At 43.8% G+C, this 20,330-nt stretch overlaps 1 protein-coding gene across 5 annotated transcripts in view; it reads left to right on the top strand.

The window, feature by feature from the left end:
• Positions 1-20,330, top strand: part of LOC110503603 (echinoderm microtubule-associated protein-like 1) — a 37,635-nt gene that overhangs the window by 14,313 nt on the left and 2,992 nt on the right. For 2 of the 5 annotated variants that reach the window (XM_021582019.2, XM_036961585.1), the window contains exons 3-16: positions 2,247-2,379; positions 2,634-2,738; positions 8,270-8,292; positions 10,685-10,814; positions 11,279-11,428; positions 12,274-12,343; positions 12,502-12,516; positions 12,649-12,759; positions 15,941-16,036; positions 16,259-16,393; positions 16,524-16,623; positions 16,812-16,966; positions 19,591-19,716; positions 19,932-20,063. In XM_021582019.2, the coding sequence (XP_021437694.1) occupies positions 2,247-2,379; positions 2,634-2,738; positions 8,270-8,292; positions 10,685-10,814; positions 11,279-11,428; positions 12,274-12,343; positions 12,502-12,516; positions 12,649-12,759; positions 15,941-16,036; positions 16,259-16,393; positions 16,524-16,623; positions 16,812-16,966; positions 19,591-19,716; positions 19,932-20,063 (1,481 nt within the window). Of the gene's footprint in view, positions 1-2,246; positions 2,380-2,633; positions 2,739-4,071; positions 4,214-8,269; positions 8,293-10,684; positions 10,815-11,278; positions 11,429-12,273; positions 12,344-12,501; positions 12,517-12,648; positions 12,760-15,940; positions 16,037-16,258; positions 16,394-16,523; positions 16,624-16,811; positions 16,967-19,590; positions 19,717-19,931; positions 20,064-20,330 lie in introns of those variants that run through there. The other 3 variants (XM_021582020.2, XM_021582021.2, XM_021582022.2) reach the window with 3 other exon arrangements.

Genomic DNA, 20,330 nt, shown 5'->3' with positions numbered 1-20,330 from the left:
CCAAAAAGTTATATTTTGGTTTCATCTGACCATATGACATTCTCCCAATCTTCTTCTGGATCATCCAAATGCTCTCTAGCAAACTTCAGACGGGCCTGGACATGTACTGGCTTAAGCAGGGGGACACGTCTGGCACTGCAGGATTTGAGTCCCTGGCGGCGTAGTGTGTTACTGATGGTAGGCTTTGTTACTTTGGTCCCAGCTCTCTGCAGGTCATTCACTAGGTCCCCCCTGTGTGGTTCTGGGACTTTTGCTCACCGTTCTTGTGATCATTTTGACCCCACAGGGTGAGATCTTGCGTGGAGCCCCAGATTGAGGGAGATTATCAGTGGTCTTGTATGTCTTCCATTTCCTAATAATTGCTCCCACAGTTGATTTCTTCAAACCAAGCTGCTTACCTATTGCAGATTCAGTCTTCCCAGCCTGGTGCAGGTCTACAATTTTGTTTCTGGTGTCCTTTGACAGCTCTTTGGTCTTGGCCATAGTGGAGTTTGGAGTGTGACTGATAACAAGTTCAAACAGGTGCCATTAATACAGGTAACGAGTGGAGGACAGAAGAACCTCTTAAAGAAGAAGTTACAGGTCTGTGAGAGCCAGAAATCTTGCTTGTTTGTTATTGACCAAATACTTATAATAAAATACCATAATTTGCAAATAAATTCATTAAAATTCCTACAATGTGATTTTCTGTATTTTTTTTCTCATTTTGTCTGTCATAGTTGAAGTGTACCTATGATGAAAATTACAGGCCTCTCTCATCTTTTTAAGTGGGAGAACTTGCACAATTGGTGGCTGATTAAATACTTTTTTGCCCCACTGTATATCCACGGTAAAACGAGTCCTATATCGACATAACCTGAAAGGACGCTCAGCAAGGAAGAAGCCACTGCTCCAAAACCACCATGAATTAGCCAGGCTGCACATGGGGACAAAGATCATACTTTTTGGAGAAATGTCCTCTGGTCTGATGAAACAAAAATAGAATTGTTTGGCCATAGTGACCATCGTTATGTTTGGAGGAAAAAGGGGGATGCTTGCAAGCCAAAGAAACCATCCCAACTGTGAAACACGGGGGTGGCAGCATCATGTTGTGGGGGTGCTTTGCTGTAGGAGGGACTGATGCACTTCACAAGATGGCATCATGAGGTAGGAAAATTATGTGTATATATTGAAGCAACATCTCAAGACATCTTGGTCACAAATGTGGTCTTCCAAATGGACAATGACCCTAAGCATACTTCCAAAGTTGTGGCAAAATGGCTTAAAAACAACAAAGTCAAGGTATTGGAGTGGCCATCACAAAGCCCTGACCTCAATCCTATAGAAAATTTGTGGGCAGAACTGAAAAAGTGTGTGCGAGCAAGGAGGCCTACACACCTGACTCAGTAACACCAGCTCTGTCAGGAGGAATGGGCCAAAATTCACCCAACTTATTGTGGGAAGCTTGTGGAAGGCTACCCGCAACGTTTGACCCAAGTTTAACGATTTAAAGGCAATGCTACCAAATACTAATTGAGTGTATGTAAACTTCTGACCCACTGGGAATGTGATGAAGGAAATTACATCTGAAATAAATCATTCTCTCTACTATTATTCTGACATTTCACATTCTTAAAATAAAGTGGTGATCCTAACTGACCTAAGACAGGGTATTTTTACTAGGATTAAATGTCAGGAATAGTGAAAAAACTGAGTTTTAAATTTATTTGGCTAAGGTGTAGGTAAACTTCCGATTTCAACTGTACTAGCTGTAATAGGAGAGTCTAGAAGCTCAATATGTGAGGCTACTACTACTGAGGATGTTGCATTTTCAACCTGATGCACAAGGTGTGGAGAGTGTTGGCTACCAGCCAGGGGGAATTGTTTTAAGATGGTCATACCAAGGATGATATGGCTATGTGATTTGGAATCAGCTTAAGGTATCAAAAAATATATATAAAAATGTGTTGATTTAAACATTTAATTTGGCCCATAGAAACGCATTGAATAACAGATAGTAAAAATAATTGTAAAAATCTAAAGGAAGTTTGTTCTGAAGTGTCTCTCCTATATCTGAAAGATATAAGAAAGATCAGGAAACTATATATATATTTTTTTACATGTATTTAAAGATGAGACTTGCAATGGAGATAAACCATGTACTACTTACTGTATGTAGTCTTTGGTAAGAATTTGCAGTGTCGATTTTCAAAAACTTCAACAATATACATCTGTTTACTGAACCATTCTTTCCCTCTTGATGCCAGTGCGACAACTCCTGCAAGCCTTACCATCCAAGCCTCTCACTCTCAGCAATGGTTATGTCCAGCAGAAACGTATGGGGGGATACCCTTCCTCCCCCTCTTCTCCCAAAAAGGAAGTGTCGCTGTCAATCAAAAGGTAAGACATTGTCCGAATGTGTGGATCTAATACTGTTTTTTCTTGGTATACTTCTAATGTGCATTTCCAAACTCAACCTTAGGGTGGCAGTGTGGCATTGAATCTACTGTACAGTAGGCACTGTAAACTAATGACTGGGGACATGTCTTGCCTTTCATATCCCTCTCAATACCCCTATTCACTCTTCACCCTCCCACTCTTTCTACCTCTCGTCTTTTTCCTCTCCCTCTTCCCCCTCTCACCTCCCCCACCAGGAAGAGCATGTCGACAGAGCGTCTCTCCACGGCCAGGAGGGAGATGGTGTCTGACAGCAGAAGCAGAACCACCTCGTCCAGCAGCTCCGCATGTGGCAGGAGCAGGTGACAGTTTGAAACAAGCATAGACACCGCTAACCCTCTAAACACAGACACTGACTCAGCTAAACCTCGAAACACTGACACAGCAATCACTCCTGCTCTTTCTGGCTAACTGAGAGATCATGGTGTGCAGCCAAGCAACCCTCTGACTGACAATGATGTAGTCATTGGCTAGAGAAGACCAAAGCAGGGAGCACCTTAGCACTGCATTCTCACATACTGTAAGTTTATGCTTAGGCTGCTCAGTGTTACAGTTAACTATGTCCCTCTTTTATCCACAAGGCATCTGTAGCCGTAGCTCACATCAGTGCTAATATACATCTGTGCATACCTCATATACATCTGTACAGTCGACCCGACATCTGAGAATGGGTGTACAGCTCATCTCTGATCTCTGGGGAAAATATCACGACCGCTTGCCACATCCTGAGCAGCCATATCTGCCTCCTTTGCCAGATATACTGTAAATACCCTTTCTTTCTCCCTTTTCGATCAGACAGGTGACATATGGTGTGGGTCTATGTTCTTCCCAGCTCTTCCTCCTTCCTGACATTGTATTCTGACAGTAGAGGTCCCAAGGTCTCGGTGTGGCTTTGTTGACGTCCAATTTAGGGCACTCTGATCAGTAGACCGATCGTTGTTTTTAACCCTCTCGCTGTTCAGATCAGATGACAAAGGATCATTAAACACGTGTGTGTGAATGCACCACGGATGCATTGCCGTGCCACACCGTGGTGTTGTATTTCTGTGCAGAGAGCAGGTGAATGCACGCTGGATGTTTGACTGGCTTGAATCATTTAGACCCGTGTATGTGTAATGTCTAGGGAGGAGAGGAGACAGCCGGGGAGGGTGGTGATATGATCTCTCTATGTTGACAACATACGTATAGAAATACAGATCTGCTGATGTGTTTTAACATGTACTTCCGTCATTTTAGTCCGGTGCAGTGTTATGTAGGTTACTGTATTTAACAGCATCATTATTTACATACATCTAAGTAATGGTGAACACAGCACAGTTGATTAGTAAAGGAAGATGGAACAGTGTATTCACAGTCAAATGCATGGTTGGTTGCTTGTACCGAACATAAACGCCCAACACCTGCTCATTGTTTGAATAGTAGATAACAATATCTGATCGGTTTTATGGAGGTGCTATTAAGCTTTGAAAGACAGATGGATACAGTCAGTCCGTCCACTCCCTCCTCCCTCCTCCTTGAGCTCACTCTGCCGAGGGTGTCAAATTTCAGGGGTGTAGGTAAAGGAGGTGTGGTTACTGAGCAGAGGGGAGGTCCATCAGAGTAAGGGAGGTCCATCAGAGTAAGGAAGTTCCTCCCCATTGGTGGAAAAAGTGCCCAGTACAGTTAACGGAATCAACAAGGAAGCCTGTTAGTTGTCGACAGGGTTCTGTTTTGTGAACCACTTTGCCAACACTGTGCTGTTACCTAACGGAAAAGTTACCATGAAGAGATCACCCAGGTAAAGGAATGCTTTATACTTAAACAGTTTGCAGTTAGGAAGGAGATTGTTTAAAAAGCCATTTTGGGTGGATGGATCGTTTATTCCAACAGGAAGCAGTAACTTTAAAAAAAAATGTGGTCATGCAGACCTTCTGATGGTTTTATTTTCAGTTGGGTTTGGGGAGGGGCAGCACAGAACAAAGGTCAATTGTGATTTACAACATAAACTGTTAAAGGTGCAATACGCAGAAATCACTCTGCCATTTCCTGGTAGAAAAAAAACTAATAGTTTGCACAGAGAACATAGAGCTTCTTAGACTTGCTTTCAATGAGTGACAGATCTATAACTCACATTTCTATATGAATTTGGTCAGGTCGCCGAAAAAGTAACATATTGCCGCATTAAGAGCCACAACGTTTGGGCTAAATGCATATTGTTGCGGTATGGTTTTGGAAGCATAAAGCACCTTATCTTTCATATTGGCAACAAATCATAAAAAAAAATGTAAAGTTAAATTGATACACACCTTTCATAAGGTTAGGGTTATGGTTACCATATTTCCATGTTACAGCGCTGATTACTGAAGACCGATGGAAGAAAGAGGTGCTAATTTGCTTTCTAGCATGCTCCGAACACCTGTATGTAACGGAAAAAATACGCCAGAAAAGGGTTGTAACTGAAAAATGCTATAGGCTGCAACTGTGTTAAAACAGTGTACAGTAAGTATATATTTTGCATTTGTGAAATTATTTTAATGTGATATGAAAGTAGAGGGCTTTATGTTTCGAAAAACCGTATTGCAAGCGAGGATTATTAACGTTACTAAACATTAAAACAGAGCGTCGGGATTGTAGTTCACATGGTCCCAGGTTAGCTTAATATTGGACTAAAGGAGCCTAACAGTACTCCTTAGTTCAAGGACCTTGCATGTTCTGTTTAAAGGGTGAATTGGCTCTGGAAGCCAAAACAACCAAATACTCCATCTAGACGTGAATCGATTCTCAATTGCGTTACGTTTCTAGAATCATAAATCCCTCTACTTTCATATAACCTCTAAATAATTTCACAAAACACTCACTGTACACGGTTTGGACCGGTTTTAACACAGTTGCAGCAGTATTTTTCAGTGACAACACGTTGGTGTTGTCTGTCTTCTGTTTACACGCAGGTGTTCAGAGACGCAGATAGCTGATTAGCACAGGCGTCTTCCCTCTGTTTTCTGTAAACAAGTGCTGTAACATGGAAGTATGGGTGCGTGGTGACCCTATAACAGTGTGTAGTAATTCAACCTTTTTTATTTTAATATTATTTTTCGCTGATATAGCATATATAAGGTTATGTTACCAAAATTGTATCGCAAGTGTTAACATTCAGACAGAGCATTGGGGCTCTTAACTAAACCCCCCCGATCGGAAGATACCTTTGTGAATAGACACTAGAGTTGGCGTCTATGAATAGGCTAGTGGGAGCGCTGTCCCGTTCCAGTTTTGGGCAGATCCTTAATTACATTACGGGTGTGTGAGTCAACAAACCAAAAAGAATGGGCATTTTTTTCCACACAGGCTTGATTTTCTATGACAGAGAGGGGCTTACGTAACATTCCCCCTCGCTGTTGCAATGCCTCAGTTTCATTGTGATCGTGGGTGGCTGGTTTGGATTACTGATTCCTCTTGCGCTGCAGAATGACTATTGATTGGCACTTTTGCTCATCCACGTGCATTAGACAGATCAACTGACGCACCCTGATTTGCAGACTGGCTCGATGGTATAGCTGAGCCTGAGGACGAGGAACAGATTGCATGTATTTGAATGGCAAATTTGATTCAGGGGTCTGAACGCATGCAAATACTGGTTGAGGAAGAGCTCATGATATCCTGTTTGACCACGTTTCTATCTCGCTATGCTGACTTGTCATACAGTGTTTGATACAGTATGCTCTCAATCACTTCGCCGCCCGGGATAACACAGCTCACTGGGTGCCTAGCATTAATTTGCTCTGAAAATCTCAGCCGTATTGTCTGAGTGCACAGGAACTTGACTAAAACCACTCTCTCCACTGCTGCAACACCATACAGTAATTGCCTGAAACACTCAAACTGCAAGACCACTGCATTATTGGCCACAATTTATGTTTGCTTTATGCTAGACAACTGTTCACATCAGTTCTCCAACTTGCATGTATTTTACTAACTGAGACAACACAATCGTATCACACGTTCCATGTCCTCTCGTTTTCCATGTGGAATGTAGTCTTACTCTTTGTGAAGTCTATGCAAAATGATGTAAAGCTACAACAATCTGTAAAGAAGGCCATTCTGGATGTATTGTTCTCTGTATTCCGGTAGCACCTGGAATTTACTCGATAATGATGCTAGGCAATAGAGTATTTTCTGGTACTTACTTCAAAGAATTCAACATAATATGTAACTATCTTGTACCAAATGGTACAGATTGCAACTTGTTTTAATGAATTGAAAAGAAACAAACACACGGATCATAAATAATCACTAAGTAAATGCCTTCGTGGCTTTGGATCTTTCAGTGTCTCTCATTGGACACAACAGGGCCTCTCCTCTTTTTGAAAGCCGCAGGCAGGGAGACAAACAGGTATTTTCTTGGCCACTTTAAAGAGAGCCCTTCCCCGGCTGTCTCGGGTTGCCCCACAAACAACCAGTCTCCAGATGGAATACACTGTAGTGAATGAATGCTCTGCCAAGGACAGAAATATAAAATCCTCACTGTCTACTTATGTTCTCAGTCTGTCGACCAAAATTGGTACTTGGTGTGTGTGTGCCTTGCGAGTATCCAAACTTTTTTTTTTTATAATCCCAAATGTACTACAATACATTTTCAGTTTGAATAGCAAGAATGAATAAAGCAAGCTGTCAAAGAACAATCTTCAGTAGTATTGTAATTGTATCCACAGTCTCCCTCCAAACTGAATAACCTACTGCGCTATACTTTCAGATGGTTAAGATGGCCTTCATGGCTATTTCATGCCATTCATATTCCCTACGAACTGAGAGGGATTGTTTCTCCTCGAGTCTCTCTTATCTTACTTATCATCACTCCTGTGACTGTGCTGCCATGGTACTCTCAAACTGACCTACCTCGGCAATCTGTCAGTGGCCTTGACAGAAACTCATTACTTTTCAGCTGTTGTCGGGTAGTGCTGGAGAGGCCACTCTATAGGATATTGACTGTCGCGTTGTCTCTGTCACTCTCTCTTGCTCTTTATTTCATTCTCTACCACTGTCTCTCTCTCTCTCTCTCTCGCAATAACTCTCCTTATTTTTCCATTTCTCGGCATGGCACCAGTTGTATTTACGGCTACCCCTATCTCATCATGGATACAGTATTTTCCCTTCCGCATTGTGTTTGCGTCTGTGAATACTGTATGTTATATGTGTATGTTGTCTATATGCGCTACAGTATGAACTACTGCTTTTAATCTTGCAGCACTATTTGGATAATGCTAAACGTGCATAAATGGGCGTAAATGGGCTCTACTGTAATTCTACTGTGGATAAAAACATTTTTTGAAAGTAGGCGGTCAGGAATAAAGGATGATGTCACTGAATCATTTAGTCCATTGCAGCAGGAGTTAAACTGCGTCTCAGAAACGTCAACTGCTCACACAGTTAAACTGTGTCTCAGAAACGTCAACTGCTCACACAGTTAAACTGCGTCTCAGAAACGTCAACTGCTCACACAGTTAAACTGCGTCTCAGAAACGTCAACTGCTCACACAGTTAAACTGCGTCTCAGAAACGTCAACTGCTCACACAGTTAAACTGCGTCTCAGAAACGTCAACTGCTCACACAGTTAAACTGCGTCTCAGAAACGTCAACTGCTCACACAGTTAAACTGCGTCTCAGAAACGTCAACTGCTCACACAGTTAAACTGCATCTCAGAAACGTCAACTGTTCACACAGTTAAACTGCGTCTCAGAAACGTCAACTGCTCACATAGTTAAACTGCGTCTCAGAAACGTCAACTGCTCACACAGTGTCTTAACAGTCACCAGTCATACACTGATATCTGTTCTCTTCTCTCTTTTTTTCTGTTTCAGCAAAGAATGCGCTGTCAATGCAGGTATGTCTTACACACGCCTGTGGCTGTACTGTGTGTGTGTGTGTGTGTGTGTGTGTGTGTGTGTGTGTGTGTGTGTGTGTGTGTGTGTGTGTAATTCCTTTACCATACTCGGCACCCTTTTATACCTCAGTTTAACTAAAGAATACAGTGTAAATGCAAACAAAAACATTTCCCGGCACTGAGCATTTTTATGTAACCTTTTATTTAACTAGGCAGTTAATAACAAATTCTTATTTACAATGACAGCCTAGGAGGGTTAACTGCCTTGTTCAGGGGCAGAACAGTATTCACAGATTTTTACCTTGTCAGCTCGGGGATTTGATCTAGCAACCTTTCGGTTATAGGCCCAACACTCTAACCACTAGGCTACCTGCCGCCCCATAACCAATAAGCATTTCCCAGGTTACTACACGGAAATCCATGAAACAGGGGCACTGAAGTAAAGAATGAACATGCCCAATAAACAACAACCAATAGCCTGTCTGTTATTGTTGGTGGGCTGTATTCATTTTTAACAAGCCAATTAACTGCATTTTTCCCTTGTCCTCTGAGTGCTTGGGTAAATGATTAGGGACCGCTGAGCTGCATGGTCAGAGCCAGAGAGCACAGCACACTGCTCCATTATTGAGCTCAGTTGACTCGCCGCAGCACTCTAATGCAAACCATAACCGCAATTAGTTTTTATATGATGTCATGTCCGCCAAGAGAGACGGTATTATGGGGTACCCTGAGTAATTGTAGTGCCTCAAATAAAATAAAAATCTGCAAAGCTTCAGAACAGTTTGAAATGCGGTGCATTCGGAAAGTATTCAGACCACTTGACTTTTTCCACGTTTTGTTACGTTAAAGCCTTATTTTAAAAGGGATGAATATTTTTCTTTTTTTAATCATTATTATTTTTGAAAGCCTTATTCGAAAATGGACAGTTGACAGTGCATGTCAGCGCAAAAACCAAGCCATGGGGGCGAAGGAATTGTCCGTAGAGCTCTGAGACAGGATTGTGTGGAGGCACAGATCTGGGGAAGGGTACCAAAAATGTCTGCAGCATTGAAGGTCCCCAAGAACACAGTGGCCTCCATCATTCTAAAATGGAAGTAGTTTGGAACCCCCAACACTCTTCCTAGAGCTGTCCGCCTGGCCAAACTGAGCAATCGGGGAGAAGGGACTTGGTCAGGGAGGTGACAGAGCTCCAGAGTTCCTCTGTGGAGATGGTTGTCCTTCTGGAAGGTTCTCCCATCTCTGCAGCTCTCCACCATTCAAGCCTTTATGGTGGTGGCCACATGGAAGCCACTCCTCAGTAAAGGCACATGACAGCCCACTTGGAGTTTGCCAAAAGGCACCTAGAAGAGTCTCAGACCATGAGAAACAAGATTTTCTGGTCTGATAAAACCAGGATTAAACTCTTTGGCCTGAATTTCAAGCGTCACTTCTGGAGGCAACCTTGCACCATCCCTACGGTGAAGCATGGTGGTGGCAGTATTATGCTGTGGGGATGTTTTTCAGCGGCAGGGACTGGGAGACTAGTCACGATCGAGGGAAAGATGAACAGAGCAAAGTACAGCGATATCCTTGATGAAAACATGCTCAAGAGCGCTGAGGACCTCAGACTGGGGTGAACGACTCTAAGTACACAGCCAAGACAAAGCAGGAGTGGCTTTGGGACAAGTCTCTGAATGTCCTTGATTGGCCCATCCAGAGCCCGGAATGGAACCCGATCGAACATCTCTGGAGAGACCAGACACTCACCATCCAACCTGACAGAGCTTGAGAGTATTTGTAGATAAGATTGGGGGATACAAATACAGGTGTGCCAAGCTTGTAGTGTCATACCTAAGAAGTCTCAAGTCTGTATTTGCTGCCAAAGGTGCTTCAACAAAGTACTAAATAAAGGGTCTGAAATACTTTTTAATTTGTAATGCATTTGCAGCAATTTCGCTTAGTCATTTATGGTGTGTGTGTAAAATTGATGAGTGGGGGAAAAAAATATTTAATCAATTTTGAATAAGGCTGTGATGTAATTAATAAAATAATAATAAGTCAGTTATGAACAAATTCTTATTTACAATGACAGCCTAGGAACAGTGGGTGAACTGCCTTGTTCAGGGGAAGAACAACAGATTTGTACCTTGTCAGCTCAGGGCCCAACACTCTAACCACTAGGCTACCTGCCGCCCATAACAAAACGTGGAAAAAGTTAAGGGGTCTGAATAGTTTCCGAATTCACTGTATTTTGCCTCAGTGATTTCAATGCACAAATCCTGCCTCTTACATGGGTGGGGGAACATAATTTATTTGAGTGCTTATGTTCAGAAGGCTGTTACATTTCCATAAAAAACATTTTTTTTAAATCCCTCCCCTTCATGTTCTTATCTCGCCCCCTCTCCTGTGTCAGAGGATGGCTATGTGAGGATGTTCCTGAGGGGCCGGCCAGTCACCATGCACATGCCTGACCAGAAGAGGGACAGCTACAGCCTGGACCACAAGGGGGCGCTGCCTGAGCACAAGCTCAAACTGCAGTGGGTGTATCCTCCTGTCGCTGACAAACAAAGAGTAATGTTGCTAGGCATACAGGGGTGTATTCACTAGGAACTAAACGGAACAAAACAGGAAGGGACCTACCTGAATGTTTCCAATATAAACTTGTTTTTGTTGCACATTTTCAGTTTGCTAGGGTTGGACAAATGATTACACCCCAGATGAACCAGGGAAAGCTTGGTTTGGGACAATGGCTCTAGAAGTATAATGCACATTTTCAGAAAGGACATTTCAGTGTTGCATTACTGACGTCACACAAGAATATGAGACCACTTTTTACTATTTTGTATAGTTGATCACTTGTGTTTATGAGTTTATGGCCCCTGGAGAGTAACATATTTGGTTTGTATTGTACCCATAAGTTCTGAGATGGCATCAGCCTCCTACTGTTCAACACTATGGTAGTTCAGACAAGATTACTGTTGTGGTCCTTAAACCCTCGGTTGTCCAGGTATGGGTACAGGGGCAGAGACTGCCGCTCCAACCTCTACCTGCTCCCCACAGGGGAGATAGTCTACTTCAATGCCTCCGTGGTGGTGCTCTACAATGTGGAGGAACAGCAGCAGAGACATTACCTGGGCCACAACGACGATGTCAAATGGTAAGGCTAGTTAGTGTGCTTGGTTCAGCATCTCGCACTAGCATAACCTTTGGTTGACCGGCGCAAGCACACAACTTTTCTTCAGGAAATGTACCTTTTTCTTCTTAGCCTTAGCTTCCACTGCAGAGGGTGATGCCGCAATGCACGTGATAACCTCTTGCCCTTTTGCGAAGCCTTTATTTGGCATAAATTTAGCTGAATGTGATTGCTCACTGTATGCCATTCACAGTGTCGCCTGATTATCGTCAGCTGTCATTTGATTGAAACCGAGTCAAGGTAGATTTGCATTTTCCAAGGCTTACTGTGCAAAGAGAACTTCCTTAAATGACACATTGATTCAGGATAAACTAACTCTATTTAAATTAGGTCCTGTTTGAGGCAGTGTCTCCTGTGCAAACAAAGGTTGGGCTGTATATGGTAATATCCTACTTGCACAGAATCATTTTCATCCATGTTGGGCTACAGCCAACTCTTTGATGTTCCTGACCAGCTTACTTTTTCATTTGTATTGTAGACTAATGTTTTCAGTGTGGCTATAATAGTGTAGAATTTACCTTCAAAATGTTCAAATGCGTTCATGAAAGTTATGTACCATCACAACACTTGTACTTCTTCAGGGGCCTTTGTACCAGTGTCTTTGTTGTAGGGCCCCATTTTTTCCCCCTTTTTGAAGTATTATTAACTGTTAATAATGAAGGTCTGAATAAATGAGTTGACGTAGACCGCATTACAAGCCATTGAGTACAGAGACTGGAAAACAAAACAAGAAGTCCCCAGAGGACAAGTGGGAAAGGTTAGCGTAGCCTTGTGGCCGCGTCACAGTCATTGTGCGTCTTTCCCGGCAGCTTAGGCATCCATCCAGACATGGTCACCATAGCCACTGGACAAGTCGCTGGAACCTCCAAAGATGGCAAGGTACATTTTTTAAAATCAACATTTTCTCCTATTCTGAAGGAAAGACCTCTTCTGGGATTCGTATTGTGGTTCACAGTAATATGTACATGGCTGCGGTGTTTTCAATTTCTCTCTCTCAGACCCACTCTTTCTCTCTCTTTCCTTAATTTCATTATCAGCTGTTAGAGGGCAAGGTACATTTTAAAATCAACACATTCTGAAGTAATGACCTGTTATGTCCTCTTATGGCCATCTCATATATTTCACTGTAATACATGACAGCACTGTATCCAATTTCTTTCTCTCACACCCACTCTCTCTCTCAGCTGTTGCCTCCTCATGTGCGTGTGTGGGATTCGGTCAGTCTCAATACCCTGCATGTCATTGGGATGGGCGTGTTTGACCGGGCGGTCACCTGTGTGGCCTTCTCCAAGTCGGTAAGCGCTCCACAACGTGATTACACACCTAACTTTGAGAAAGTCATTCATAGTCATTTATTATTACTTTGAAAGCATGTTCCATGACAATAGGCAGCATACTATGCATTCAGGCCCTTTGACCTCTTCCTCATTTTGCTACGTTACAGCCTTATTCTAAAATGGATTCAATCGTTTTTTCCACATCAATCTACACAATCTCCATCTAACCCGCAATGACAAAGAAAAAACAGGTTATTAGAAATGTTTGCACATTTAAAATAACTGAAATATCACATTTATATAAGTATTCAGACCCTTTACTCAATACTTTGTTGAAGAGCCTTTGGCACCGATTAGAGTGCCATTGAGTCTTCTTGGGTATGACGCTACAAGCTTGGAGTTTCTTCCATTCTTCTCTGCAGATCCTCTCAAGCTCTGTCAGGTTGGATGTGGTGTGTCGCTGCACAGCTATTTTCAGGTCTCTCCAGAGATGTTCAAGCCTGGGCTCTGGCTGGGTCACTCAAGGACATTCAGAGACTTGTCCCGAAGCCACACCTGCGTGCTTAGGGTTGTTGTCCTGTTGGAAGGTGAACCGTTGCCTCTGTCTGAGGTCCTGAGCACTGGAGCAGGTTTTCATCAAGGATCTATCTGTACTTTTCTCTGTTCATCTTTCCCTCGATCCTGACTAGTCTCCCAGTCCCTGAAAAACATCCCCACTGCATGATGCTGCCACCACCATGCCTTGCCGTAGTGATGGTGCCAGGTTTCCTCCAGACGTGACACTTGGCATTAAGGCCAAAGAATTCAACCTTGGTTTCATCAGACCAGAGAATCTTGTTTCCCATGGTCAGAGTCTTCAGGTGGGCTGTCTTGTGTTTTACTGAGGAGTGGCTTTCGTCTGGCCACTCTACCATAAAGGCCTGATTGGTGAAGTGCTGCAGAGAAGGTTGTCCTTCTGGAAGGTTCTCCCATCTCCACAGAGGAACTCTGGAGCTCTTTCAGATTGACCATCGGGTTCTTGCTCACCTCCCTGACCAAGGCCCTTCTTTCCCGATTGCTCAATTTGGCCGGGCGGCCAGCTCTAGGAAGAGTCTTGGTGGTTCCCAACTACTTCCATTTTAGAATGATGGTGGCCACTGTATTCCTGGGGACCTTCAATGCTGCAGACATTTTTTGGTACCCTTCCCCAGATCTGTGCCTGGACACAATCCTGTCTCGGAGCTCTACGGACAATTCCTTCGACCTCATAGCTTGGTTTTTGCTCTGACATGCACTGTCAACTGTGGGACCTTATATGGACCGGTGTGTGCCTTTCCAAATCATGTCCAATCAATTGAATTTACCACAGGTGGACTCCAATCAAGTTGTCGAAATATCTCAAGAATAATCAATGGAAACAGGATGCACCTGAGCTTAATTTTGAGTCTCATAGCAAATGGTCTGAATACTTATGTGAATGTGATATTTTTGTTTTTAATAACTCTGCACACATTTCTAAAAACCTGTTTTCACTTTGTCATTATGGGGTATTGTGTGTAGATTGAAGGGAAAAAATAATTGTATCAATTTTAGAATAAGGCTGTAACATAACAATGTGGAAAAATTCAAGGGGTCTGAAAACTTTTCTAATGCACCTTTTTATACACTTCTCAAAAAAATAAAGGGAACACTAAAATAACATCCTAGAGCTGAATGAATGAAATATTACAAAATCACACAAAAAATATCAATGGAAATCAAATGTATCAATCCATGGAGGTCTGGATTTGGAGTCACACTCAAAATTAAAGTGGAAAACCACACTACAGGCTGATCCAACTTTGATGTAATGTCCTTAAAACAAGTCTAAATGAGGCTCAGTAGTGTGTGTGGCCTCCACGTGCCTGTATGACCTCCCTACAACTCCTGGACAGTCTGTGGTGGATAGAGCGAGACATGATGTCCCAGATGTGCTCAATTGGATTCAGGTCTGGGGAACGGGCGGGCCAGTCCATAGCATCAATGCTTTCCTCTTGCAGGAACTGCTGACACACTCCAGCCACATGAGGTCTAGCATTGTCTTGCATTAGGAGGAACCCAGGGCCAACCGCACCAGCATATGGTCTCACAAGGGGTCTGAGGATCTCATCTCGGTACCTAATGGCAGTCAGGCTACCTCTGGCGAGCACATGGAGGGCTGTGCGGCCCCCCCAAAGAAATGCCACCCCACACCATGACTGACCCACCGCCAAACCGGTCATGCTGGAGGATGTTGCAGGCAGCAGAACGTTCTCCACGGCATCTCCAGACTCTGTCACGTCTGTCACATGTGAACCTGCTTTCATCTGTGAAGAGCACAGGGCGCCAGTGGCGAATTTGCCAATCTTGGTGTTCCTTGGCAAATGCCAAACCTCTTGCATGGTGTTGGGCTGTAAGCACAACCCCCACCTGTGGATGTCGGGCCATCATACCACCCTCATGGAGTCTGTTTCTGACAGTTTGAGCAGACACATGCACATTTGTGGCCTGCTGAAGGTAATTTTGCAGGGCTCTGGCAGTGCTCCTCCTTGCACAAAGGCGGAGGTAGCGGTCCTGCTGCTGAGTTGTTTCCCTCCTACGGCCTCCTCCACGTCTCCTGATGTACTGGCCTGTCTCCTGGTAGTGCCTCCATGCTCTGGACACTACGCTGACAGACACAGCTAACCTTCTTGCCACAGCTCGCATTGATGTTTCATCCTGGATGAGCTGCACTACCTGAGCCACTTGTGTGGGTTGTAGACTCTGTCTCATGCTACCACTAGAGTCAGCATTCAAAAGTGACCAAAACATCAGCCAGGAAGCATAGGAACTGAGAAGTGGTCTGTGGTTACCACCTGCAGAACCACTCCTTTATTGGGGGTGTCTTGCTAATTGCCTATAATTTCTACCTGTTGTCTATTCCATTTGCAGAACAGCATGTGAAATTTATTGTCAATCAGTGTTGCTTCCTAAGTGGACAGTTTGATTTCACAGAAGTGTGATTGACTTGGAGTTACATTGTGTTGTTTAAGTGTTCCCTTTATTTTTTTGAGCAGTGTATGTTAAATATCCATAAATTGTCTGAAACAAATAGAGCTATTTATTTACACGATATATATATATATATATATATATATATATATATATATATATAGATAGATAGATATAGATCGATCTCTGACAAATACCTGTGCTTCAACAGAATGGTGGTGCTCATCTCTGTGCCGTCGATGACGCCAATGACCACATCCTGTCTGTGTGGAACTGGCAGAAGGAGAAGCAGCTGGCGGATGTGAAGGTGATGAATCCTCACAGACTATACTACAGTATGCATGAGGGGAGCTGCTTTCCTTGGTATTGCATGGTGTATCACTGCAATAATGACTAGTCTTCATAAATAAAGAAAAGTGAAGGCGTCAGCAGTGTAGGCTTGGGTATGAGTAAGTGTTGTCGTCTGTGGTGCGGTCAGTCACCATTGTCTGCAAGTTCAGGGGTCGAATTCTCCTCTCATCCCCTTCAGTGCTCCAATGACTCAGTGCTGGCCGCAGCCTTCCACCCCATGGACGCCAACCTGATCGTCACCTGTGGGAAGTCCCACTTGAACCTCTGGACCATGGACGGGAACACTCTCACCAAGCGCCAGGGGCTGTTTGAGGTATGTCGATGACCGAAATACAACTGTTAACTTCTGCCTCCTGTTACAACTGATAACCGTAAAAAAATATATATTGTGTACACAAAGTACTTATTGAATTATAACAGAACTGTTAAACCGTTTCTCCCAGAAAAACGAGAAGCCCAAGTACGTGCTGTGTGTGGCCTTTGCTGAGAACGGAGACACCATCACAGGAGACTCCAGTGGGAACATCTTTGTCTGGGCCAAAGGTCTGTTTGAAGACAATCGCCTTCTCAGCCTCCATAATTCAGTGCTCTGCAATCAGTCATTCAATTCACACATCCATTTCTTTACTTTCATGAAAGCAATTTATTAAGAATAAAGTAGCAATCGCACAAGTCCACGTCAAACGTCCCTCCTTGAAGCATATTATTTGACAGCTGTTTGTGATTGACAGGTGGGAACCGGATCAGCCAGGTGGTGGCGAGGGCCCATGAGGGCGGGATCTTCTCCCTGTGTGTGCTGAAGGACGGTACACTGGTGTCCGGTGGAGGGAAGGACCGCAGGATGGTGCTCTGGGACCATGACTATAACAAGCAGAGTGAGATGGAGGTGAGAGAGGAGGGTGTAGGTGACTCTGAAGGATGAGTAAACCTTATGCAGATAAGGACATGCTGAACTCTATATGAGCCAAAATCCAGTCTGCTGCTGAGGTCATCACTTCCCTTGACTTTTTCCTTAGCACAGGACGGTTAGAAAGACCAAGTGTTTGTTAACTAAACGCAGCAAAAAAAGAAACGTCCCTTTTTCAGGACCCTGCTTTTCAAAGATAATTTGTAAAAATCCAAATTACTTCACAGATCTTCATTGTAAAGGGTTTAAACACTTTCCCATGCTTGTTCAATGACACATAAACAATTAATGAACATACACCTGTGGAACGGTTGTTAAGAGACTAGCAGCTTACAGACAGTAGGCAATTAAGGTCACAGTTATGAAAACTTGGGACACTAAAGAGGCCTTTCTACTGACTCTGAAAAACACCAAAAGAAAGATGCCCAGGGTCCCTGCTCATCTGCGTAAACGTGCCTTAGGCATGCTGCAAGGAGGCATGAGGACTGGAGATGTGGGCAATAAATTGCAATGTGAGATGCCTAAGACAGCTCAACAGGGAGACAGGACGGACAGCTGATCGTCCTCGCAGTGGCACACCACGTGTAACCACCTGCACAGGATCGGTACATCCGAACATCACACCTGTGGGACAGGTACAGGATGGCAACAACTGCCCGAGTTACACCAGGAATGCACAATCCCTCCAATAGTGCTCAGACTGTCCGACATAGGCTGGACTGAGGGCTTGTAGGCCTGTTGTAAGGCAGGTCCTCACCAGACATCACCAGCAACAATGTCGCCTATGGGCACAAACCCACCGTCGCTGGACTAGACAGGACTGGCAAAAAGTGCTCTTCACTGACGAGTCGCGGTTTAGTCTCACCAGGGGTGATGGTTGGATTCGCGTATATCATTGAAGGAATGAGCGTTACACCGAGGCCTGTACTCTGGAGCGGGATCGATTTTGGAGGTGGAGGGTCCGTCATGGTCTGGGGCGGTGTGTCCCAGCATCATTGGACTGAGCTTGTTGTCATTGCAGGCAATCTCAACGCTGTGTGTTACAGGGAAGACATCCTCCTCCCTCATGTGGTACCCTTCCTGCAGGCTCATCCTGACATGAACCTCCAGCATGACAATGCCACCAGCCATACTGCTCGTTCTGTGTGTGATTTCCTGCAAGACAGGAATGTCAGTGTTCTGCCATAGCCAGCGAAGAGCCCGGATCTCAAGTGGGGTAACCTCTCACAGCAAGAACTGGCAATTCTGGTGCAGTCCATGAGGAGGAGATGCACTGCAGTACTTAATGCAGCTGGTGGTCACACCAAATACTGACTGTTACTTTTGATTTTGACCCCCCCCCCCCCCCCCCCTTTGTTCAGGGACATGTTATGCCATTACTGTTAGTCACATGTCTGTGGAACTTGTTCAGCTTGTCTGTTGTTGAATCGTGTTATGTTCATACAAAAATGTACATTACATTTGCTGAAAATAAATACAGTTGACAGTAAGAGTACTTTTTTTTTGCTGAGTCTATATACACTACTGTTCAAAGGTTTGGGGTCACCTTAGAAATGTCCTTGTTTTGGAAAGATTATTTTTTTTAAATTGTCCATTTAAGATAACATCAAATTGATCATAAATACAGTGTAGACATTGTTAATGTTGTAAATGACTATTGTAGTTGGAAACGGTAGATTTATTTTTATGGAATATCTACATAGGCGTACAGCAACCATCACTCCTGTGTTCCAATGGCACGTTGTGTTAGCTAATCCAAGTTTATCATTTTAAAAGGCTAACTGATCATTAGAAAACCCTTTTACAATTATGTTAGCACAGCTAAAAACTGTTATTCTGATTAAAGAAGCATTAAAACTGGCCTTCTTTAGACTAGTTGAATATCTGGAGCATCAGCATTTTGTGGGTTCGATTACAGGCTCAAAATGGCCAGAAACAAAAAACTTTCTTCTGAAACTCTTCAGTCGATTCTTCCTCTGAGAAATGAAGGCTATTCCGTGTGAGAAATTGCCAAGAAACTGAAGATCTTGCACAACGCTGTGTACTACTCCCTTCACAGAACAGCGCAAACTGGCCCTAACCAGAATAGAAAGAGGAGTGGGAGGCCCCGGTGCACAACTGAGCAAGAGGACAAGTACATTAGTGTCTGTTTCTCAAACTAGACGCCTCACAAGTCCACAACTGGCAGCTTCATTAAATAGTACCCCCAAAACACCAGTCTCAACGTCAACAGTGAAGAGGCGACCCTGGGATGCTGGCCTTCTAGGCAGAGTTGCTCTGTCCAGTGTCTGTGTTCTTTTGCCCATCTTAATCTTTTATTTTTATTGGCCAGTGTGGCTTTTTCTTTGCAACTCTGCCTAGAAGACCCAGCATCCCGGAGTCACCTCTTCACTGCTTGACATTGAGACTGGTGTTTGGCGGGTATTATTTAATGAAGCTGCCAGTTGAGGACTTGTGAGTCGTCTGTTCAAAAACAAGTGATCCCAAACTTTTGAGCGGTCGGTAGTGTCGGTGTCCTTTGGGTAGTCGTAAATGCAACTTGAGAAATGACCGATGAGATGTATAGTTTAATGCTCGTTGCTGTCGTGTGTCCTCTCTCTCAGGTGCCTGAGGCGTTTGGGCCAGTGAGAGCCGTGACTGAGGGGAAGCAGGGGGAGCTGTTAGTGGGGACCACCAAGAACACCGTCCTTACAGGCTCTTTCCCTGAAACACTCAACCCTATAGTACAGGTACACCACCTCTCAATTTCCACTGTAACTAGTTATTTCCTACGCTTCAGTAGGAAGTATATATCTATTTTTACCTGTTTATAACCCCCATATTCCTCTTCTCTCCCTTCCTCTCTTACCGTTCTTCCTCATCGGTCTCCATTTTGCTTTTTCTGCACACGCAATACCCTTTCTCTATCATCTCACCTCTCTCGCCTCCTCTCTTAATCTCTCAGGGTCACACAGATGAGCTGTGGGGTCTGGACATCCATCCTTCCATGGAGCAGTTTGTGACTTGTGGCCAGGACAAGCAGGTCCACCTATGGGACACCAACTCCCATCAGCCTCTCTGGAGCAAGACCATCGAGGTTCTCAATCTTCCGACTCTTCTCTGTAGCTAGTCTCTTTTGAATATTCCAGAAGAGAGTTGTAGTTTGACGTAGTTGGTTCTGCTCTAATGACAAAGGCACCTGAAACAACATCTAGCTGGTTATTTAGTGTATTTACATCAGTCCATAGTAAGTGTCCTGACTTCAAATCAAATCACATTTTATTTGTCACATACACATGGTTAGCAGATATTAATGCGAGTGTAGCAAAATGCTTGTGCTTCCAGTTCCGGCAATGCAGTAATA

This window comes from Oncorhynchus mykiss, chromosome 24 (assembly GCF_013265735.2).
Source record: "Oncorhynchus mykiss isolate Arlee chromosome 24, USDA_OmykA_1.1, whole genome shotgun sequence".
Lineage (NCBI taxonomy): Eukaryota > Metazoa > Chordata > Actinopteri > Salmoniformes > Salmonidae > Oncorhynchus > Oncorhynchus mykiss.
The sequence above is the reverse complement of the archived record's forward strand: the minus strand, read 5'-3'. Positions and strand labels throughout refer to the sequence as shown.